Source organism: Pithys albifrons, chromosome 21 (genome assembly GCF_047495875.1).
Source record: "Pithys albifrons albifrons isolate INPA30051 chromosome 21, PitAlb_v1, whole genome shotgun sequence".
Lineage (NCBI taxonomy): Eukaryota > Metazoa > Chordata > Aves > Passeriformes > Thamnophilidae > Pithys > Pithys albifrons.
Window position 1 is genome coordinate 4,188,485 of NC_092478.1, and position 23,888 is coordinate 4,212,372.

The 23,888-nt window shown below is 48.5% G+C and overlaps 1 protein-coding gene across 1 annotated transcript; it reads right to left on the bottom strand.

The window, feature by feature from the left end:
• Positions 1-9,165: 9,165 nt before the first annotated feature.
• Positions 9,166-22,242, bottom strand: HSD3B7 (hydroxy-delta-5-steroid dehydrogenase, 3 beta- and steroid delta-isomerase 7). The gene is made up of 6 exons (XM_071574938.1): positions 22,037-22,242; positions 19,216-19,371; positions 15,263-15,371; positions 12,299-12,398; positions 11,307-11,469; positions 9,166-10,409 (listed from the first exon to the last, which is right to left on the bottom strand). Exons 1-6 carry the CDS (start codon positions 22,182-22,184, stop codon positions 9,970-9,972), a joined length of 1,116 nt encoding a protein of 371 aa, XP_071431039.1. The 5' UTR covers positions 22,185-22,242; the 3' UTR covers positions 9,166-9,969.
• Positions 22,243-23,888: the final 1,646 nt, after the last annotated feature.

Here is a 23,888-nt window from a genome sequence, read left to right on the forward strand (position 1 = left end):
ACATATTCCTGATTGTTTTCCCCCAAAATTCAGATGCTGTTTAGGGGGTGCCACTAACAAGGACAGTCTCTGAGGAGGTGATTGCCTGATGGGATTCATTCCCTTACTGTCACCACTGCCTGCCTGTGGCAGGGGGGGTTGTTGCCAGGCCAGGGTGGCCATAGGTGCTGATTTACAGCCCTAAAAGCTGCTGGGATGTCCTGCTGACAAATGAGAGGGAGAGAAGTTTCTTGGCTTTAGCAGAGTCACCACACAGGAAAAGTCAACACGGAGAAGAAAATCAAGCCCTTGTTCCTCTGAATTGGGAAAATTGTTTCCTCTGTGGGTGTAAATTGATGGGGGGATATTCTGATTTATCAGGCAAGGATGTGGTGTAACATGCAGTAAAAGCTTCAGGTTTTGGCTGTAACTCAGGGGTCAGTCCTTTAGGCAGTCACACAGGAGGGATTGCAGGGGGATCAGAAGGTAGGGCTCTTGGGAACCCCAGGAAAAATAAACACAACCCAAAAAGCTGTGAGAGATTGTGTGACAGCCCCTGGTGAATGAGAATTGACTGAACACCAGGTTTTTCTCTTTCACAGCCATAAAGCCCAGGCTAAGGAGCCTGTCCATTACATCCCTGCCATGGTATCACTCCCGTGTTTGACAGAGCTCACATGATCTACGAACTGGGGCCTGGGTTTGATTTAGCACTGTTTATTAACTGAGCAGTGCTGACATATTTTAGTGCAACATATAAAATCTAAAGCTTTTTCTTAAGCTGAGGAAATGAGGTTATGTGACATTGATCCAAAATGGAGGGGAGCATTTTGGGTTTCACGTTAACAGACAAGGGAGCCGAGAGGAGGGAAATGCACTCCTTCTCCTGTCCTCCCTGCCAAGTCCTCTGCAAATGGGGCAGAAACACCAGGTTTCAGTAAAGTCTGGTGCACATTTAAAACCAGCTGTAACTGTCTTTTGATCACCTTGTCATGTGCGTGAAAGATTATAAGAATCGGTTTGAAAGTTAAATGGAGACAATAAGAAATTCAAAATAACGTGTCTGCTTGAGTTGTTTGGCTCTGAAAAAACCTGGACACAAAAGTCCTGTGGCTGGTACAAGTTGTTGTCCCCACTATATGGACAAGGAAACTGAGGCCAGAGGGTGAGAGGATGGTGAGAGGATGGGTAGAGAAGAAGTTGGTCCTTCTGATTCTAGGACCTTATGGAATCCCACCAGTGCTAGAAATGTCAGTTAAGGATAACCAGATTGAGGAAATCCAGAGTTCCCTGGCACAAACCAGTGATCTACAGACAGGCAATGACAGGCCATTAATAGGCCTGGTAATATGGATTTGCATTAACTGTTTGGAGGCATTTTGTAAGCCCCTTGGCCTCATGTCAAAGCACTGAGCTGGTGCATTGTTCCAGCACTGGAGTTACTGTTGTTGGGGTGAGTCCAGAGCTGTTGTGGTTGTGCAATGCTCCCAAGTCCTGGCTTTTCCTCTGGCTACCTTTTGAATGGAAGTCCCTTCCTTGATTTTGATAACAGCTATTAAATTTGACTGCACCCACTCAGCACTGCTGTGCTTCTCAGAAATGGGACAGGGGTTGTGTAACTTCCATTCATCTGTCCATGCAGAGCAGTTAATTTCCATTATTGAGGTTTCCCAACATCATAACAGAGTTGCATTAATGTGCCTTATCTGTGATAACCAGTGCAAACTAGTGCAGCAGAACCCATGAAGAGAGTTTCATTCAGCCTGGTGAGTGAATATGACACCATTACATCCCCTAGTGCTTCCTGCTCCTCCCCACATCTCTCCTGGCCCATGTGTGGTGCTCAAGCCCTGCTTGGGAGCCCCCTGGCTCTGTGTTGGCCTCTGCATCTGCTGGAGTCACCTGCCATGAGTTACCACCATCTGTGATCTGAGCAAGGTGTGTTGCATCTTCACCAAATTCCCTCCATTCCCACCAAAGCTCTGCTGCTGCCTGTTTATCTCCTGCAACCAGCCCAGAGCTCACTGGTGCATCTTTCCTTTCCCATCACTCCAATCAGCCCATGAAGAAGGGCTGAAGGAGCTCACATGTTGCCCAGTGTAATCTTGCTGCTAGCTGACATTTCTCCTCCTCCTCCACTCATTTATCCCAAATCCCTTCCTTTTCAGATCCCTTCATTTCCTCCTGCTCTCGCTTTTTAAGCCTTCTCTTACGTGACTTACTGTCTAGAGCAGCTTCCCTCTGTACTCCTCTCCCCTTTCAAATCCTTCCTTAAACCACAGCCACTTCAGCAAGTCCTCCTTTTCAGAGCATTAATCCCCAGCTATGCCATAGCCCACAAACATTAGCCGGTGTCATGTCAAGCATGTGTTCAGCCTCTGAGGAAGTCTGGGGAGGTTTCTGAGAGGGAGCAGAGCTTCTAAATCCCTTGGAAACCCAACAGGGAGCAGGCACCTCGTTCTCTTTGGTTTAAACCCCCAGTTCTCCTCCCGGGGCAGGGCGTGTGTGTCCATGGTGGTGACACGAGGCAGCCCCACTGAAGAGAGTCAGGAGAGGTTTGAGCTGAGCCACTGATCACCTGAATGCACAGAGAAGTGTGAGCTCAGAGCACGTGCCCACAGCAATGTGTGAGCTCAGAGCACGTGCCCAATGTCAAGATGGGCTGATTTAGACGTATCTCCTGGGGCTGGTTCTTGCTCAGTCGCTCATTTCCAGATGTGAATTTTGAGAAGGGCAGAACTTGCAAGTGCTGTGCCTGCCCTCTGGTAGGGATGCCCCATAGCCAGTACCCACCTCCTTGTGAGGAACTGGGATTGCTCCCAGTGGGATCAACAGCAGCTGTAGCTGCTTTGCTTCTCTGTTCCCTGCTGTGAAACAGGTCTGCTGTCAGCTGTGCCTGCCAAGAAGGTGGATCCCCTCCGTTCCCAGTGAGGATGTTGCTGTGAGAGTCCTGTCCAAAAGGTGACACTGGGCATCATGGAAATGCCAGGAATACTTAGCCTGCTGTGTGTCTCAAAGGAAAATCGACTGGAGCTGGGATTTAAGAGGAGGGTGGCATGGTCATAAAGGGGTTTAGGACTAGGACTAGGCATGGGTGTCACCACGGGGACAGCCATGTGGGTTTTTGTCTAGTGGGCAGAGCAGAGAAGTCATTCAGGTGATGGTGGGTCTGCTCTTACATCCCTGAGAGACTGTCCCCAGCAGTCCTACCCTGGGCTCAGGGTAGGAAACCTCTGTGAGAGCCTCTCAGGGCTTAGTCCTAAACATGTTTGAGAACTTGCAGTCCCTCAGATTTTGCCCTGTTACATTTGCTGCTCATGCTGTGATTTAATTCCCGGGAGCATCGTTAGGAACTCTCTGGGAGTAGATGGGACTCTTGTGGCTGTTCCAGGTGAAGCTTCCAGATGACTTGGCCTGATAAAAAGTGCTCCCCAAATAAATGTGAACTGTCAGTCATGGTCAGGACTTGAGGAGAGCAATGCTCAATTCAGCTCAATTAGAAACCCACTTTAAGGGATAAACCCCCCTACTCTATCCATGTTTATCCAAGTGTCCTGGGCAGGGCTTGTGGTCCATGGGCTCAGGTTGGGCTCACTCCCCATGAGCAGCAGCTGCCAGAGATCCCACACAGCTCATCCGTGGGATATGTTCTCTTCCATTAGAAGGATGAAAGATAAAAGGAGGAGGGAAGGCTAATCCTGATCGATTGCCAAACTCATAAAATGTAGAGAGGGAGAGACCTGGGGTGAATTACCCAGTGAGTCCAGGCTGGGGCTGGGCACCAAACCCAGGGCTGCAGAGCTGCAGTCACTGCAGGCACGAGGCTGCTTGGCTTCCAAATCCAGAAACTCTGGATTTATTTCTGCTCATTCATTGCGAGTCAGAATCCATTCTCTTCATCTTCATTCTTCCACGCTGTGACACCTTTAAAATCCATGGTACATTTAACTTTTGATTTTCATTTAATACCTTTTAAAGGGATCTAATGCAGACAGATTACAGGCAGGGGGGGTTACTGTCCTTTGGTGGAAATGCCCTGTTTAATAAAATATTGTAGGGCCAATTGGCCTCTCCATGCATTAAAAAAGGAAAGATATACTAAGTTTAGATGTTATGGTGGTAAAACTTTACAGGCTTATCAATCCTGGACAGTCCTACTCTCCTGGAGTTTCCACATCACCTTGCACAGGCAGCACTCCTGGCTTGGAAACCAGGAGCAGTTGGGTTTGCAGTTTGCTGTATTTAATGTAGATCTGTGTGAATTGCCAGGGGAGGGGGAGGGAGAGCAGTTTGATCTTAAAATATAATTTGGGTTGTTCTTTCTTGTAAAGGCTGTTTTGATCATTTGTTGCCACCTCCCAGTTTTCAAACACCTCAGTCTCGAAAAGTTCTGATACTTTTAAAGATAAGGATCAAATTTTATGTGTTTTTGTCTCTTAGTTCTCATGCCTTTGACACTGAGGATTGCAAACTTCCCCTATCAAAGGGCTTTTACATCTTTCCTTTTTCCCCCTTTATTTTTAAATGAAAATTGACATTTTCATTTGTGACTTTAGCAGCCAAGACTTTAAGAAAAATGCCAAATACCACAACACCTATGGGAATTTGCAACCTTGTTATTAATAATGGGCACCTCTCATTCTCTTCAGACCTCTGGAGATTTTGATGTTTCATCTGAATCCACCCAAATTCTTGTGATCTTTAAAAGTGGGGAGGTACTTCCTCAAGAGAAGAACTGATTACAAAACACAGGTCTATTTTCCAGTTTGAACCTCTTTAAACATCAAATATTTTCAGGTCTAAGGTTTGGCTGTCTCCAATCTTGTTTTTTCCCCACCTCTTTTTGTTTTACTGGTAGAAGGAAGAATTTGATTTAACGTTATATGCCTGGAAAAAATAAAGCATTTAATTTACATTTTACAAGGCAGTTATTGCAGGTTAATTAAATATCAATTGAATGTTATAGGCCATATTAAGATTTATTAATAACCCAGCAGATAAATCTCCTTGGAATTCAATTAAATGAAAATCACATAAAAATATATGTGCAATTTTATTCATATGATGCATAAAACTTGTGAATTATAGTGCAGCACTGTACAGTAAGTTGATTAATGGGAATTAATTGCTGAAATAGAGAAAAATCAATTTAAACTTCCTGCAGGAGCTTTAAGAAGCACGGTGTGGTTCTTCCACACCCTTGGAAAGCTGAGGCTGTGTCTGCTCTTCATACCACGGGATGAGTCTTGGAATAAATGTGCTTTGTGTCCTTTCACCTGCTTTAGCTCAGGGCTTTGGGCTTGGGGGAAGGAATTAGTCAGCTCTGCCAGCGGGTTCTGGGGAGTTTAATTGCCCCACTGAGGTTTCTGGAGGTGGCAGCAGAGCAGAGTGGCACTGGGGGTGTCCCTGACACAGAAGGATTTGTGCCCTGTGTCATAGGCAGGTCCCTCAGTGCCAGGGAGAGGCTCACGGGGGGATCCAGAGCTTTGGGACTGTTTGGGCCAATGGATTGTGGAGACTTTTGCCCGTGAGCTGTTCCAGCTCTCTCTGTGGCATTCCTGAGGCAGCTGGCAGAGGGAACACTGGGTGTCTGCAGGCTCAGGAGCAGAGCAGGCAGCTGGCAGTGGGAACACTGGGTGTCTGCAGGCTCAGGAGCAGAGCAGGCAGCTGGCAGAGGGAACACTGGGTGTCTGCAGGCTCAGGAGCAGAGGAGGCAGCTGGCAGTGGGAACACTGGGTGTCTGCAGGCTCAGGAGCAGAGCAGGCAGCTGGCAGAGGGAACACTGGGTGTCTGCAGGCTCAGGAGCAGAGCAGGCAGCTGGCAGTGGGAACACTGGGTGTCTGCAGGCTCAGGAGCAGAGCAGGCAGCTGGCAGTGGGAACACTGGGTGTCTGCAGGCTCAGGAGCAGAGGAGGCAGCTGGCAGAGGGAACACTGGGTGTCTGCAGGCTCAGGAGCAGAGGAGGCAGCTGGCAGAGGGAACACTGGGTGTCTGCAGGCTCAGGAGCAGAGCAGGCAGCTGGCAGAGGGAACACTGGGTGTCTGCAGGCTCAGGAGCAGAGGAGCGTGTTGGGTTTAACCAGGATGAGTGAGTGGCTCATCTTGGGCAAGAGAAACTTCCAGCATCAGAGATGAGGCTCAGGAGCTGGACTTGGAAAATCTCTTTCCAATATTTGCAGGCCGATGGAGGCCTGGCAAGCTGCCATCTGTTCCCTGCACATCCTGTGTTAAACACTGTCAATATGAGATTATGCTCCAATTATGGTACCAGACTGACTGGTTTAACTCCTACCACGAATCTGTTTTCCTTTATTACCATGTACAAACTCTGTGACTGATGTAGCAGACACCAAACGAGATGGGCTCTGCCCAGAGGGCTTTGCCTACCAGGAACATACCAGGAGAAGGCAGAAAATGCAGATGAATGAGTAACTCGGCTGAGATTTTTAATTTGGCCGTTCTTTGCTTGGTTTTGTGTTTGGCTTCAGTTGCAATATTACTAAATTTGCTTCCTTCAGACCTTGCACAAGAACAGACTTTCACAGAAACTCAAGCAGGGTCAGGCATGTGGCTCTTTGAAGTGTGTACATTGGGGGGTGAGTGCTCAGCCTGCACATGGGAATATTGGAGGGTGGAAAACGAGAGAGAACCATATTCCAGCTCAGACAACAACTCCAGCTGATGCCACAGCTTGTCCTGGGGAAGTTCAGCCGTGTTTAAAATACAGCAGGTGTCTTTGTGTCAGTGCAGTCCTTGCTCATCCTCCCTGGTCCTGCAGCAGAGACTGCCTGCATCTGTCTCCTCTGTGCTTCAGCTCTGCAATAGTTGTCAGGGATATTAGCATTAAATACTTACTGCCTGGCTTAACTAAGGGGTAAGATAGGATTTAATTTGTATGGCTGAAATCCAATTATATAATGGAGCCCCTGGGGGAAGCAGTTATACCTGCTGAATCTCTTGGATGAGTAATTGTGCACAAAGGCTCCTCTCCAGAAGTAGAAACAGATCTGAAATATTTATTTTCATTTCTCTCTTTATTTCTTTTTTTCTTTCTTTTCTTTTTTTCTTTTCTTTTTTTTTTTTCTGCTGCTGTTACATAATAGGACTGAGACCCTGAAAAGAAAAGCCAATGACAACCCAATGCAGTAGAAAGAATTAAAGCATTGCCAGGGGAAAACAAGTTATAATCTGATAAAATCAAGGATCTAACAGGAAGTCTGCAGCAGCATTAGCTTGGAGGAGCCAAAAGGCAGGGCAGCCAAAGGAAGCTTACTCATCTTTTTGGAAAACAGCACAGAGGTTCTGCTGTCCAACTTTCCCCCCGTTTCTGCCATGAACAGGGAAAGGGAATCCTCTACTTGCTTTTGTCAAAGCCTGGGAGGTGGGTAGGTATGAAAAAATAAGCAGAGCAGCCAACTAATTCAGATAGTATTGAAAAATGCTGCACTTAAGCACCTCTGAAAATCCCTGCAGCTTATCCTGCATGTCATCTGCATCCTGATAAGCATCAGAATCAGAGGTGATGATGAGCAGGACAGGAACAAAAGCGTGGTGAGGTTCCCAGCGAGGTTTCTGAAAGCAGGCGAGCTTGTAAGGCATTAATCTCTGGGATAGTACTGGGGCTTGACAGCTCTCCCATCTGATATCTCCAGCAGCTCCCAATCCCACAAAGGAGCGCACTCCGGGCTCCCAGTGGGACCGGAGGCATCGGCGCGTTGTCCTTGCGCAAACGCTCCGGGGGTCAGCGTGCCAAACCTAATTCTATTTTTAACCAGAGAAAGCAAACTTTTATTCTTTTCTAAAGAGTTCTGAGCGGAAAATAAATGTCTCCGTTCCCTGTGATTGCGCGGCTACATGCGGACAGATCTGCTTCCAGCCAGCCGAGGGAAGCGCCGCGTTCCCCAGACCCGGGCAGAGCGCGGAGCTCTCGGGCGGTCTCGCCCGGCTCCTCCAGCCCCGCTGCCTGAGCGGGCACCGATCGCTTTAAAGCTCAGCTCAAACTCCGCGGGAGCAGCACAGGCTCCCACGGGGACGGGACCGGTTCCCAGACTCGCAGCTCCACCCAGTGGCTCTTTTTTGGCAGGAGAAATGCATCGTTTCTGAAGCATTAAAACCTGCGGAGGTCAACGCTGATGCTCTGGCGATGTGCGTGAGGAAGGCAGGGTGTATTTCTTGCTCGAATTCTTGCAGAGCTGTCACCCACCCTTTGGATAATGGCAAAAAAGCTGCAGAGAGACTTGCAGCGAAAATAGAAACCCCAGAAATTTTATTACTCCACTCCAGAAATTTAATTACTCCCTTAAACCCCTCTCATCACGAATGGTGGGGGGAAAAACAGGCACACTTCACCTTTTTTACTTCTCTTTGCCCGAATTTATTTGTTATGTGAAGTTAGCAATGAATGACCCTGATTTCTGGTTTGTAAGCTCATTTTGGGAAAGAGGGAATGTAAGAGTGAATTTCAGCAAATGTAACTTGGCAGCTCACACTGTATTGCTGTGCTTTCCTTCCTGGGTAATTACCAGGACCAACAGGAAGCAAACTTTGAGCATTTCTCTCAAGGATGCCTTGCTGAAACTTGCCTTTTTCAGGAGTACTCGGGTGCTTGTAATTAAAATAAACTTTTATTTGTGCCTATGAACACTCCAGGAACACTCGGGATGGGTTAAGCATTCACAGAACACAGAAGTGTGATACCAACAGAGTTAAATTTAGATTTGAACCAGTACTGCAAAAATATCCCATTCCTCCCAGCTCAAGTGAAAACTGAAATCTCAGTTGTGCATAATGCAGATTTCCCAGCACCTCCTTATGTCTTAAAAATAGGGAAGCTGATAAACTGATAGAAACCACAGTTTTGCTGTGAATTCTCTGGAAGTGCCTGCCCCATCTGTGTTAGGAAAATATCATCTGTGAGATGCTGCTCCCAGATGGACTGTGTAGCTGCAGAGCCAGGGAGGGAGTTGAAATGACCTCTCCTTCCTGAAGTTCAAACGTTGTTTAGCATAAATGCAGCCCCTCAGGCCTCCACTTGAAGTTGCTCTTTGCCAGCACAGCAGCTGAACATGGGCTTTAATCTGCTCTGCTTTGCTGCTGGAGTGCTGGGAGGTAAGAATATGTGAACCCCACCTTTCAGCTTGCAGACATCACTTCTCCATCCGTACAATTAGGAAATAAGTCAGCCTGTACATTGTTAGCACAAGGTTTCTTTTTATAGGGATAATATTTCAAAACAGATATAACATTCTACATGTTGAAAGTAACAAGAAGCTTCTTGCAAAAGGCAGTTCTGGAAAAGAGATTTATTTTTTCTCTTTTTCTTAAACCCTAAAATAGAGCCAGACCTTGCTGGGTTTTCCTTGTCTTCCCCAAAATTATCCCTGAAGAGCCTTTAGTGTCTGAGCCAGGTACAGACATCCCACTGACTGTCCATGGCTCCTCAGGCTGTGGGACAAAACTGGTTAAAAGGCAGTTCTGGAAAAGAGATTTATTTTTTCTCTTTTTCTTAAACCCTAAGACAGAGCCAGACCTTACTGGGTTTTCCTTGTCTTCCCCAAAATTATCCCTGAAGAGCTTTTAGTGTCTGAGCCAGGTACAGACATCCCACTGACTGTCCACAGCTCCTCAGTCTGTGGGACAAACCCAGTTAAATAATTTCACCAAAAGGTGGGTTTGGGGTACCCTCTCTCATCTGACCCCGTCTGTCTTGTTCCCACAAGTGGTGGCACCACAGGAATGAGTGAGGCCAGCAAGCCCCACACAGCAGCAAGGGGATGCTTTCAAATGCACTCTGGTGTGTCACAGGACACAAAACAGCTGAGCTTTTGGCAAGACAAGGGTATGGACCTGCAGCCTCAGAGTTTTGCTCCTCCTCTGCCTCTGTACCAGGATTTCTGTGTTTGCAAAGTTCCTGCCAAAGATCTGTGCGTGTTGTGAAGCTCAGGTGGCACCTGCTGGTGAGATAAGCAGTGTCCTTGCCCCAGATGTGCTGTTCAGTTCTTCTTTCCATGGAGCTGGGGGGGTTCCAGGCTCCCCACAGCTGCTTTCAGCCACTGGGCAGTTCTGTGCCTGCTCTCCTCCCACGTGAAGAGGGGTTTGTACCCAAAGTGCCTGGAGGCTTTGTCTGTCTCGTAGGAGAAGGTGGTGACTATTGTGTTCAGCAAAGGCAGGTTTAGGAAGGGCTGTGGCTCCCAGAAAGGCAACAAGATGAGCCTGATTATCCTGTGCAGTTGTATCATTAACCACATCTTCCAGTAGGGGATGTGGGAGCCCAGTCTCAGCGAGGGGTCTGCCGTGGCCAAGAGCTGGTGCCTCACCAGGAAACCTTTCCTGCTTGGAGTGTCATCATAGCAATAGTACACTTGGCCTGCCAGCAGGCCGGGTTTCAGCTGCAGGTTCCTGGCTGCAAGGACGTGCATCCATGCAACATTCCCTGGAGGAAGAAGAGGGGAGAGAAACAGGTATTCAGGAGGAGCTCAGATTCCCAGTTTGCTGTAGGAAGAGCATACTGGATATGCCAGGTGGGGAAGGACTCATGGTGTGCTCAGCTCTGCTGTAGAGACACTGAGGAGTTAATCCAGGTCTCCAAGATCCTTTAAACCTTTGGGCTCCCCTTTGAGCTGGGCAGTTACTGTGCCTCGTGATCCTGGCCACAGTGGAGGGAAGGGCAGGGTTTAGCAGGGAGAGCAGGATGGATGGGAGGCAGCACTCAGGGGTTTGATTCCTGGCTCTGCTGTGAGCCTTTGAAGAAGTCACTTGATTTCTCTGGGCCTGATTCTTCTCTAACAGCATTTTAAAAATACTGTTATCTCCACACATGTGAGTGTGGGGCATGGAAATAACTGAACCTGCACCATTTCATGGTGAGTTGTACCCCCTGAAAGGCCTTCAGCACCACCACAAACTCTCCTATATGTTTTGTGAGTGGTTTCTTGTGCTTGCTAAAGTTATTTGTGTAGCACAGCCTTTTCTGAAAGGAATTTTACAAGTAGTGGTAGTTTAATTTCTTTTAACGAAGAAGAAATCAAGTATCTTTCCAACGCAAAAACGCTTTAAAAATACAGCCTGAATTTCTCTCTCTGCCTCCCATTTATCCCCTGATACATTTACCAAGGGACAAAAAGAAATCCCTTCCTAGGAAAACAGCACTAATGAACAGCTGCCTGAAAAAATTCTTTAGCCAGTCTGAGTTTTGTGGTTAGAAATCCTTTTGTGCTCATTCACCACATTCCTCTCTGTGTCCTGGAAGGTGATGGTTAAGCTGCTGTGTGAGATGCCCTGTGGCTGAAGCAGCCTGGCAGCAGCTCATGCACAGGGACCCCCCACTCACCCACATAGGTGTGATTCCTCTCCGTGTCTTCAGGCTCCAGGTAGTTCAGCACCCCCTTGCTGGCTCTGGCAGCCAAGTAGAGCTCCTGCAGGAACGCTGCCCCCTCCCCATACACCGTGTTGGGACGGAGGATGCAGGTGGTGAGGCTGCCACCATTGCTCAGCTGCAAAATCAGGGAGGGATGTCAGGGAGTGAGGGGTTCAGGGATGAAATTCTCCCACAGTGCTAGTGGGTTTGCCAGATTAAACCAAACCACTGGCCTAGAGGAATCGACACTTGCTCTGGGTATCAGGGACCTGGTTTGGGTGGAGGTGCCCAGTTTGATTTTAATTTTTTTCATGGCTCTCCTGCACCCACGTGGTGCTCCCAGAGAGTTGTTGGATGGAGGAATGTTGGTGGCAGGAACTCCTCTACAGCTGGGATGTATAAATGAGTGTTTGCAACAACCAAAACCAGGTACCAGAGGAGGCCAACCAAGCTGAGTGGCCTCAGAGTGTAACCAGGGGACAGATGCTCCAGGCAGTGATTTAGGACACAAGTCTCATCTTCACATTCTGCTTCACTGCCTGGAAGAATTCACCTGCCTGCTGCCTGCACTGGCAGTCTAAAAGCTGCCCAGCTGCCTTAGGTAGGGGGCTGGCTCTGGGTGCACCAATATTTTTGAGTCCTAAGTCACTCAGACATGCCTGAAAGTTATACTTTTGTAGTAGGAACTGGGTGAACCTGGTTTGTCCCACCCTAATCCAGCACAGCTCTCTCCAAAGCCACACTCCTGCCCGAGCTAAAGCACAGGGGAACATCATTTGATCCTGCAAGTCTGGCAGCTTCCTGCTGATGTGGGAATACTGGAATTTGGGAAGCTTAGGACATTGTGGTTTATGCACCAAATCAAGGCAGCAGTTGGATACACACTTTGGGGTCTTTCTAACCATCTCTCTCCTTTCCCTCATCCTGTGCTGTAATTCCAGGGGTGCCACCTTTGGATTTGGTACCTTTTTTCCATTGGCTTCAAGCACAATTTTCTCTGCCATGGCTTTTGTTCTCCCATAAGGCAGCTCCACTTCCCCACCGTACTCAGTGTCCTCATTGCCTCTGGAACAGATCGGGAGAGTCGGTGAGTGACAGTGGAGAGGAGTGCAGGGTTTGGAGACACCCATCCCAGCGTGGTTTCCTTGGCAGCCCCCACTCCCTGGCACTGGTAGTGGCTCCCAGCTATGGGCATGGCAGATCCCTGATGCCCTTTGGGCAAAAAAAGGCCCCAGGAAACACCAGGTTGGCAGGCAGGTTTGCACGAGGTTTGATCTCTGCCAGCTGGGCTTGGTTTGGTCGAACAGTGGGATTGAAGCAAATAATATTCCAGCAGGCAAATTAGAAGGCAGTGAAGTTACATTTTTCAGCCACTCACAGAAGCTGAGCAAGGTGAAAAGAGCACAAGAAGATGGAGGGCAGGGAAAATGAGAGCAGTCCTACTTCATTTTTTCATTAGAGGCAGAGAAAAGCCTCTCATGAGCCATAAACTAAAAGGGGAAACTGCTGCTTAATTTTCTCACAGAGTTGATTAAAGTTGGGAGGCGTTTGCTGGGGATGTGATAGGGCTGCTGGTGATCTGGAAGACTTGCAATCAGCAGGTTTGTGCTGGGATTGTTCCTTCCTGTCCCCTAACAAATTAAGGCAAAGCAGAGGACCCCCAGTTAAGGGCAGGCAGCGCTCCAGCCATGCTGGGGACACGGGGCTGTGGCTGTGGAAGACAACCTGCTCCTCAGCCTCCTCCCTCACCCCTGCAAAGGGGAAAACCTGTGGGATCTAACATGGAACTGGCCTCACAGGGCCTGAAATAATACCCAGGAGAAACAAGAGAACAGTCCTGCTCCTCCCCTGGAGGAGCTGGAGTGAAGAAACCTTGTTTGAAGTACTGGGGAGGACCATCCATGAAAATCAAGTGGCACTCGCTCGCCTGCTCCATGACTAGCATGGCCCTTCTCCCTCTGTGTGCTGGAGGAGACTTTCCTTCCATTTTTAAATTAATTTACTCTATATTTTGCTCTCCTAGAGAAATCCAGCCCAGGCAAACCCAGGATTCTGCCAGGCATGGAGGGCAACAAGGAATTATCCTGCTCCATTGGCCTCCGGGGCTCAGATACCTCTCTTGGAAGGGTTAAGCAAACCTGCAGCAGAGGGGGTTTCCTCCAACTCTGGGTCTCAGGAGAACCAGCTCTGACTCAGGCTCCCTGTCTGACCTTGGGCAACTTGCTTTCTCCTTTCTGTGCTCAAATCTCAGTGTGTAAAACGTGGATACTGCTGGTGCCTTGCCCTTGCCTGTTCAGTGTGTAGGATGTTGTGTGCCAGACATCCCAGCTGAGATCGGGGTCTTCTTGTGCTACAGCAACAGAAATAAATTAGGAGCATCAGAAATGCAGCTCCTTGCACTGCCTGGGCTTTTACCACAAACCCCTCCTCCCTTCCCCCTGTTTAGGGGTGATGAGCCAGAGACAAACCAAAAACCAAGCAAGACAGAAGATTGATCATGCAAGGTTTGTTGCAAGCCCGGGAAAGGCCCAAGACAATTGGGGGAGAAATAATCTAGAAGTTCTAGTTTTCCTTGCTTTCTCGTTTTTTTCTTTCTTTTTTTTTTCCCCCAATCTGAATTTATTTCTTGTTGCCTTGCAAAGCCTTTAACAAAGGGGCGAACCTGCCTGGTGTGGCTGCAGCGCCTCCCCCAGCCCTGCGGAGCTCGGGGGAACAAAGAGCTCAGCACAAAGCTCGGGCTTTTCAGAACGATCCCAGGGAAGCGAACGCTAATCAGAGCCGAGCAGCATTGTCAGAAGGGATCTGGGCAGGGGCCGTCTCCGAGGGCCCGAGACTGACAGAGGCATTTTCTATTATTGTCGGATGCTGAGGTGTGAGCATTATCCCGCAGCCATCACCCTGGCCACGGACCAGTCATGCTGTGTCTGTGTCAACCCCCGAGCACGGAAAAGGGAGTTAAAGACGCTGGAGAGGGGGACAGAGAGAAAGGAAAGAGCATGGAGTGAGAGGGAGAGGGCAGAGCAGGCTGGGTGGGGATGGGGGAGAGGAGAAGAGGAGGAAGAAGAAAGGTGTGTCACCTGTGCTGCCAGCCTGGAAAACAGAGCCATGTTTCACTGCCCTCCAGCCAGCCCTGGGCTCCCTGTTGGGACAGGGAGGGGGAGTTTTGGCTGGGGGGAGTGACTCTTCTCTCATCATGTAATTCTCTTAGTTTAAAATCAAAATCATTGGAGAATGAAGACCATCCTCTTGAGCTTCCTCCCTGAGTGTGTTGTGCAAAATGCCTCAGAGGCTCTGGGTGTGCTTTTATTTGCAGTTGTGGTGGGGAATTGGGAGTTGGTGGGCAGAGGATGTCCATGTGTAACTCCACGAGCATCAGCCCAGATGGGTTTTGTTTGCCCCTGTTGGTGCATCATTACAGGCCAAAGGACTGTGCTCTCAGGTGAGATCTGGGCTCCATTTTTCAAGACATGCATTCACATCTACCTCTTAAGTCTCAGGACTAAAATACTGACAACAGCAGAGCCTCACCTGCCCTTTGGGTTGACTCATTGTAAGGGGAGAGCAAAAACTGACCCACCAGCAGGACACAACTTGACCATATCCCAAACCTTACACATTTGGGACCTTCTCTGGAACTGGTCTGAGGGCTGAGAGGAGCAGGGCTGTCCATGTGGGCACTGACTGGAGCTGCAGCTGAGCCACACTGCCCTCATCCAGCTCCTTCAGACAGCTGGCCAGGCTTAGGCTGGGCAGAGGCAGCTCCTGAAAGGGAGGAGCAGCAAGGAGGGATTCTCAAGGAAGAGAAGAGGAATAGACAGGAAGGGGAACATGTCTCTGCTCCTTTGTAGCCACAGCTAAATCTCCCTGTGGTTGCAGTTTCATTGCTGTTTGACTGGAGATCAGAGTGATGGAGATTTGCTGAGCCTCACCTGAACATGGGCTCACAGGAGGTGTTGGGTCCCACCGCAGCAACGGAGCTCGTGTAGACAACGTAGGGAATGTTCAGGACACAGCAGGCCCTTAACACATTCTCAGTTCCTGAGGGGCAGATCAGGAAGGACAAACATCAACCACCTTGTCTTGACTTTCTGTTGTGCAACTCAAAAGAGATTTACAGGCTTAGGATGCTGAGTTGGAACAGATCCATTGTTTTTATGGCTGAAAAGATGTAAAGACCCAGGTCAGAGCTGCAGTTCCTCAGGTGTGTTTGCACAGCAATGGATGGTTTATAACACGAGAGCAGCAGTTCCATCTATAGCTATGGTGTGATTTGACCTCTGTGGCCATTGGAACTTGACTTAACTTGGACTTTAGAACTGCTAACGAGAAGGAAGTGGCAGCTTGGCAGAACAAACTCCATGTTTTCCACCTTATCCTGATTTGTGGACAGACTGTTGGGGAACTGCAGCCTCCTGGCAAAAGGATCAGTGCTTTTGTTTCATAGATGGCCCTGTAGGAGTCCTGAGGGTGCTGGAGGGTGAAATCACTGCAAGAGCCTCTTGAAAGCTGCAGAATTGTAAATAAAACAGTGGGCACAGCTTACAAGTTCACATGAAAAATACATTAATGGTTTGGTTTAAGGGAAGTTGTTCAGGGTCAGGTGTGTGGCTTCAGTTTGGTTGGTTTGGGGTGTTCTGTGGATTCAAATATTTATGACTCTGCCAGGGGTGGGTTTTGCTCTCGTTCTGATTTTGGTTCAAGTGGATCTGTGAGAATCTCAGTGACAACAGCATGGCCATGGCTGCATCCTGAGGGCCTGCAAACCTGAGAAGGCAGATCTTAAAGGAAGAAACTCATAGGGTTGGTTTCCAGAAACATCCATACTATTTATACCAGCTAATCAGGCTCTGTCCCCAAGCCTGAGTGCAGACCTTGTGTGGGAGGGCTTGTGATTTCTGCTCTCATTGTTGGTAAAGGCATAATCTGAAATTACCAAGGAAATCCTGAATTTAGCATAATTTCAGAGGGAGTGAATCAGCATGAAGTCCTGGGGCAAAAGAATCAATGAACTTCTCCAGGAGCCTCCCACAATATGTAAAGTTAAGTGAGAACCCCCTGCTGAGAAACATCACTGGAAACAGCTGAGCTAAAATCCATTCAGCTTAACAAAAAGCAGATTAAAAAGTCTTTAAGTGACTAGATGGAAAAAATAATTCTTGTAGAAGAGAACTCTTCAATCCAGTCAACAACACTGTAACAGGATTCGGCAGCCAGTGGTTGAAAGAGAGGAGAGAATCAAAGCAGCAGGTGTAAATTTTTGCCAGAAATGGGAATTAACCACAGCCACACTGTGACATTCAGCATTGTTATGGCTTGCTGAAAGAAATGAGAGGTAGCCCATTAACTTGCACCCTTAATTCGAAGCAACAAGTCTTTTGAAAAGGATTGGTCTGATTTAGCCACAAATTGTTGGGCTTAAGGCAGTAATTGGATGAGTTTCTGTGGCCTGAGCTGCAGAGGAGCCAGCTGGAGGATTAGATGCTTGACCTGTTCTCACCCTGGTTTTCTCCATGAAGATACAGCAGGTATCAAATGCCATTTTTATTTTTTTATCTGCCATGATTTTGATAGGAAACTTCAGCCTAATCTCTCAGTTGGGGGTTTTGAGAAGTCCCAGCTTTGTTTTAGGGAGGTCTCCACGAAGCCACCCACGGGGAGGCAGAAATGCAGGACAGGCTCCTGTGAAGCCACCCCAACCTGTGCTCCTCCAGGAGGCACTCAGTGACTCTGGGAAACCTTGGTGTGTTTGGCTTTCTGGGAATGTCACAAACACCTGCAAGAGGTTTGGTTTGCTGAAGATGATTTCAGTGCTCCCTAAAAACCTCCCTGTGCTGGAGCACCTCACTCACAACGAGCACAGTGAAGAGGAACATCTCACAAGGCAGAGGGAAGCCTCAGGCTCTGAATATTCTCAGTACACACAGAGCACAACACAGGCTCTTAAAAGCATCTGGGTTTGAAAACAACATTCAGCAATGAAAAGAAGGGTGGAATTTAAATGTTACCCTTGAATGCATCAGCAAACAGTAACCAAGATTGGAATATACATATAAAAAAAATAAAATTCCTTCCTTTTGGTGAATGATTATTTCAGTAGCAAACAGCCTGAGGTGCCTTTGGAATTGCTGCTGTAATGGGGATTTCGTTATTTTTATAGCCTGTGCTTATTTCCCAGATTTATGAACAAATTTTCTTTAAGCAGATCTTGCCCCGAACATGAAACGAGTTCTTGGTGGTTGGAAGAAAGGGGTGTGGAGCTCTCACTTTTACACTTGGCTTGCAGATATATGATACTTGTGAACTCTAATTCAAATAACGTCCCTCCCTTCTCATGGATGCACTTCAGTGGGTACAGCCTTGTGCTGGTTTATATAGGGCTTATTTTCCCCCCTGGAAGTCCCTGGGAAAATACTTTGAACAGGGTTTAACTTTTAATTGCTGTCCTTGTCACATACTAAACAATTTCTTACTATTGTGGGCACTGAATCACCTCAGTGCTCTAAGGGAAAGTTGTACTCTGGACCAGAAGAGCTGTAGAAGAACCAAGCCCAGGGTTGATGTTCTGAGATGAAGCTTTAGCAGTGAGAGCAGCAAGGGCAAAGGGAGGCACTTCCCCACTGGGAAATAAAGGTCCTGGGAACTTCTTCCAACTTGTAGCAGTTTGTGTGTGTAATTCAGGACAGGACAGGGATTTCTGAGGGATCCTGGACATGAGCAGCTCAGGGAAGGCTCTGTGGAAGTGTGAACCCCTCAGTGAAGAACTACCAGGGCAAGGTGAGAAGAGGACAGGGATATTCCTCACAAACTAAAGGGGTGACAGTGTGTTTGTGGACCCCCTGATGTCTGAGGCAATTGATGAAGAGATTGATCTGGAGCAGTTCAGAGTGTGTCCTTGGAGGAAAGCAGTTTGCAGTTCACCCTTAAGGAGCAGAGAGCCACGTGAAGAATGGGGGATACCTTGGAGCCAGTAGGATGTTTCCAGGTGTGCCTGGTGAGCTGAGTAACCAATAGTGTGCTGGCAGGTTGGATACAGGAGTAGATAAAAGGTGGAGCTGTAATTAAATATAAGCTCTAAGTTGTAAACCTTCTGATCAAACCTTCTGATGCTGCTGTGCCTGAGCTCTCCTGGCCGTCATTGGAATCACAGAATCCTAGAATGGATTGGGTTGGAAAAGACCTCCGAGATCATCAAGTCCAACCCTTGGTCCAACTCCAGTCCCTTTACCAGATCATGGCACTCAGTGCCACGGCCAATCTCAGTTGAAAAACCTCCAGGGATGGGGAATCCACCCCCTCTCTGGGCAGCCCATTCCAATGTCTGAGCACTCTCTCTGCAAAGAAGTTTTTTCTGCTCTCCAGCTTCAATTTCCCCTGGCAGAGCTTGAGCCCATCGTGCCCCCTTGTCCTATTGCTGAGTGCCTGGGAGAAGCCCTACAAATGGTGACCCCAACAGAATCCAAGAGGATATTTGTGCCATCCTCCCGTGGCTGCAGAGAGGTGTGGGAAGGAAGCCAAGGCTGTGTCCAGCTCCCTGTCCCCAGAGCTCACCCCCCACACTGATGTCCCTCAGCTCCCCAAAGGTGTCCCTAGAGCTCACCCCCCACATTGATGTCCCTCAGCTCCCCAAAGGTGTCCCCAGAGCTCACCCCCCACGCTGATGTCCCTCAGCTCCCCAAAGGTGTCCCCAGCTCCCCAAAGGTGTCCCCAGAGCTCACCCCCCACGCTGATGTCCCTCAGCTCCCCAAAGGTGTCCCCAGAGCTCACCCCCCACGCTGATGTCCCTCAGCTCCCCAAAGGTGTCCCCAGAGCTCACCCCCCACGTTGATGTCCCTCAGCTCCCCAAAGGTGTCCCCAGCTCCCCAAAGGTGTCCCCAGAGCTCACCCCCCACGTTGATGTCCCTCAGCTCCCCAAAGGGCACCGTGTCTCTGCAGTCCACGCTCGCCGCCGCGTGCAGCACCACGTGTGTCCCCTCCAGGGCAGCCAGGAGCGCGCCCCAGTCTCGGATGTCTCCTCTCATCACTCTCACCTTGGTGGTGGCTGCAGAAAAATCACACACCCAGAGATGCAAGGGGGTTATAATGTGTAAATCAGCATCCTGAGCCTCCTGTGATAACGAGTGTGCTGGTTGGAAGGCAAACCAGCCGGAGAAACAAACCCACCACAAGAGAGATTATAAGTCAGAGTTACAATTTAATAAAAATATTACAATAAATGCAATAGCACAAAGAGAAAGTGGTTCTAACCCACAAAACCCAGCAGTGTAACCCAGCCCCCTGGGGCACAAACACAGTGGGATTTGGTGGCCCCTGTGCTGAGCCCCACGTGGTTCCCCTCAGTCCAAACACTTGCCCAGAGTGCAGAAGATGCTCCTGCTGAAAGCTGGGTCAGGGTGTCAGCACCTCCTGGGGGGACCCTTCTGCTACTTTGTGCCTTGGGAAAGACTGAACCCATCAGGCTGAAGTGTTTAACAGACTTTTTTACATCACTTAAGGCAGCTGGTGGAAAGTAACCATGAGAAATGTTGGAATTGGTAAGGCCTGAAGAGCTCTGTCCAGAGCTATGAGGAGGTGATGGGTGTAACTGCAGCTTTGTTGCATTATCAGCTACTTTGGAGAACTTTTGAAGGCACTGCAAAAGTGCAGCAGAGCAAATGAAACACCTGTGCCTAGAAAGGAGGTATAGAAGAGCCAGGAAGTTACAGCCCATTTTGATTTCAACCCCAGGAAATTCAGGAGCTCACACTCAACCAACATGTGTGTGAGCACCTGTGGGGTAATGAGGAGAAGAGAAGCAGCTGACAAGGATTTGTCAAGAACAAATGGAGTCAGATAAACCTCCCTTGTTCTCATGACAAGGCAACAGGCTGTGGGGATATTGTGGAACAGGTTGATGTCATTTATCTTCATTTTAGGAGGGCTTTGGAAACTCTGCAACACTCTCATAAACCAGTCAGTAAAACAGGGCCCAAATAAGTCCCATTAGGAGAGCACAAAGCTGGTGGAATTGCAGCTCCCAGGGAGTTGCCAGTTGTGGTAGGTGGCTGCCCTGGAGCTCTCCAGGGATTATTGCTGTATCTGAGTCTTTTCTTTATTGTTTTCATCAAGAATCTGGCAGATTTGTTCATTAAATCAGCAGATAACATCAGGCAGGGAGGGACTCAGGATTAGAGTGTGAGTGTAACTAAGAGAGTCTGGGGAAAAAAAAGGGTGAAATTTGATAGGAACAGGGAGAAGTTGTTGGGCTGAGCAGGGAAGGGGCAGGGGGTTTTCATGAAAGAATTAAATTGGGCCAGGGCATCTTAGGAGCTGTTGGCAGGGAGGGTCCAGTGAGTGTGGAAAATCCAGGCAAAATAGGAGGAGAAATCTCAGTATGGAAGCCACAAATCCATGAGGTTCCCACTGCAGTGGGAAGGTCACAGCTGGTCCCTCTGCCCAAACCTCAGTGCCCTGGACGTGGATGGAGTGGAGGAGGGAGGGGATAAAAGCTGGTTTAGCCCAAAGGAGAAACCAGTATGGGGTGGAAGGAGGTGGTTTCCAGATGGTGAAGATTGTTGTAAAAAAATTACAGTAGTAACACAATACCTATTCTGCCTGTGAGGGTGGATGAGAAATGAAGGACTCAAACCCAGCAGCAAGGGCCTGATGGTGCAGAGGGAAAGGGGCTGCCTGAGGTGTCCTGGGGACAGGACACACAAACATCTGTGGGGGATGTTGTGGTTGTGGTGGAGCTGGTTCTGCCCTGGGGCAGAGGGATGAGGTTGGGGTGGCCCCTCAGGCTGCTCCTGCCTTGTTTGCTGTGGTGTCAGGCCACAGACCTCTCCTGGAGTGTGGATTATGGCACTTCCCTGAGGCTTAAACAGCCTTTTCCTCAGTTGTGGGTGTTTTTAGGGCCATTGGCTCCCTGGGCCCTGGGGGAACCAGCCTGCTGAGTTCACCTCATAGTGATACTTCCCCAGGAGTCTTCCCTTGCTCTGAGTGTACCTTCTGTTGATATGTCCCCACAGATGGGCTCTGCCTGGGCATTTCTGCCTCTTCCAAAGCAGCCTGAAGGTTTGGGCAGCCACAGAGAGGGGACCCAGCCCAGCACTAACTGTGCAGAGCAGTTGGTTTCTTTGCATAGGTATTCCTGAATCCAGTAAAACAGGTTGGTTTTCCCCACCATGTCCCTGTGCTCAGCCCTGGGTGAAACAGCTCTCAGAAAATGATCAAATGGATTAATTTAGTATGTTGGAGAGTGTTTACTGAGGCTCACCTCCTCCTTTATCTGCACAGAAGGGCTGCCTACGTTTGTCTCAATTACATCCATAATTTATTTCACAATACCTGCAGCGGATGCTGAGTTTGATTCTATTATTGTCAGGAATTTTAGCTATTTTTCAGAATTGGTAACTGGTTGGAGCAGTTCAGGAGGGTGTTTTTGTGGCCCTTTGCTGTTAGTCAGACTGGTTGAGCAGCCAAGTTCCCATGTCACGTCCTCAGCTGCCCCTCAGAGCTGATCCCTGTGTGGGGACTCAGATCCTCCTGTGGTTTCTCCTGAGCTCACATACTATGGATCTTTTTACTTTGATTTAGTTCTGTGCTGAGAAACCTTTCTGAGCTGGAAGTTGTTCTTCCTCCAGTCTGCTTAACCCCATGCCTGTAACTGTGGCACCTCCAGCATTATTCCAGCTGCCACTAAGTAGATGCTGATGTTCTTTTCTTACCTGTGGTGAGATTTTCCACTTCTTCTTTCACTACTGAATCAAAAACTCTGACTTCTTTGATGTAGTCTTGCTGAGACAGGAGCTCTACAATCTTCTCCCCAATAAACCCACATCCTCCTGTCACCAGGTAGACCCAGGCTCCATCCATTTCTGAGGATGCTTTTGAGGTCGAAGGGGCTGCCAGGCTCCTTCTGTGCACTGCTGAGCTCTCAGCCAGGTGTTTTCTGAGCTAAGTCTAAAGTTCAGCTGTCACACAACGGTGCTGGCTGAACATTAACTCCATCCAGTTACACAGCAATTGGGTTTTCCTTGGCACAGCCCCACAGTGCAGCCACAGGACCCTCTGGCTCAACCTTTCCCTTCTCCCATGGTGGCCCATGGCCAGTGGGGCACCTCCAGCCTGCCTTGGTGTGTGCCAGGCTCAGGCCAGACTTTGGATGCCAGATTCCATCCTGGACAGCCCTTTCCCACAGGCTGCTCTGTCAGTTGAGGCCTCTGGAGCTGCACAAAGACAGGCAGGGTCAGAAATGGTTTTTATGGCCACTGATTCTGCAGCCTGAGGATCTGCATTGGCTCTGAGTTGGAATATACACACACACACTCAGATATATGTGGAAGAAAGTCCTCTCTTAATCTGAAAACTGTTCAGGAATAAAAGCTCTACCACATCTTTGCCAAAGTGTTACAGGAGTTCCTTCTCACCCTCAGTAAAAGGGGGCCCTGCTGAGACCCCTGTCCTTGCTCAGCCATAAAGAACCTCTGGTGTTTAATTTGCCACTTGATTAATAAAACTGGGATCAGCTTTGCCCAAGGGTGTTTGGTCCTGTCCTAAAGGTGGGATGTGGTCTGTTCTCTCTCTGCTTTTCACCTGGAGAGGCTCAGAGACAATCAGGAAGTCTCCAGCCTCTCACTGATGCCAAGCAAATTCCATCCTTAAGTCTGGAATTCTCAATTCCTTTTCCAACCCATATTTGAAGCAACTTGTCACCATTTTTGGTGGAATGTTCTTAGGGAAATAAAATCTCCCTGATTACTTTTCTGGTTGCTTTTCTGGCCATGGTGTTGCTTGGGAAGTTTAGGGTGAGTTTGTTCCTGTTTCAGGCTCCCTGATCTCCCCATGCCCAGGCTGAAATGTGGAATCAATTCCAACTGTGGGAGTGGTTGGAGCCACTCCTGCCATGACATTCATGATTTATCTGTCTGCAAAAACTAAGTTGTAGAGCAACTTGGTGCTGAGAAGGTGGTTAATGAAGAGTTAAGGCAGAGAACTCCAAGAGTGACAGTGTTTTGTTTGTGAATACATAGTTTTCTTTTAATCAGCTCCTGCTCCAAGTCCAATCTGTTCCTCTGCCATTGATTTTCTTGAGCTGCATTAAGTGTTAGCAGAGTCAGTTCCCCTTGCTCTGATTACAATCAGTGGCCATAATGGCCCAGAGACCAACATGGGCCTGATGCTAATTTGGTGCCTGGCAGACCAGCACAGCCACAAATGTCCCAAGAAATTAATTTAGCCTTTTATCCAGCAACTCCCAATCTGTACAGTGGTGATTAACAGAACTGCCTCCCTCAGAGGACTTTTTGCAAGGATAAATATATCGGAGTTGGAGGTGTTAGAACTCAAAAACCAAGATAAATACACCCTGAGAGACCCAGAGAAGTGCTGCATGGGAACGTTTGGCACCAAGTAACCTTGAGCATGTCCTCATCAGTGATGCAAAATGCTGTGTGAAGCAGAGGCCTTGACTCTGTGGACGTTTCTCAGTGTTTACAAGGCTTAGTCTTTGCTACACTTTGGTATCTGCATATCTGAGTGAAATCTGAGCAGTGGGGGGAAACTGGCTGTGATTTACAT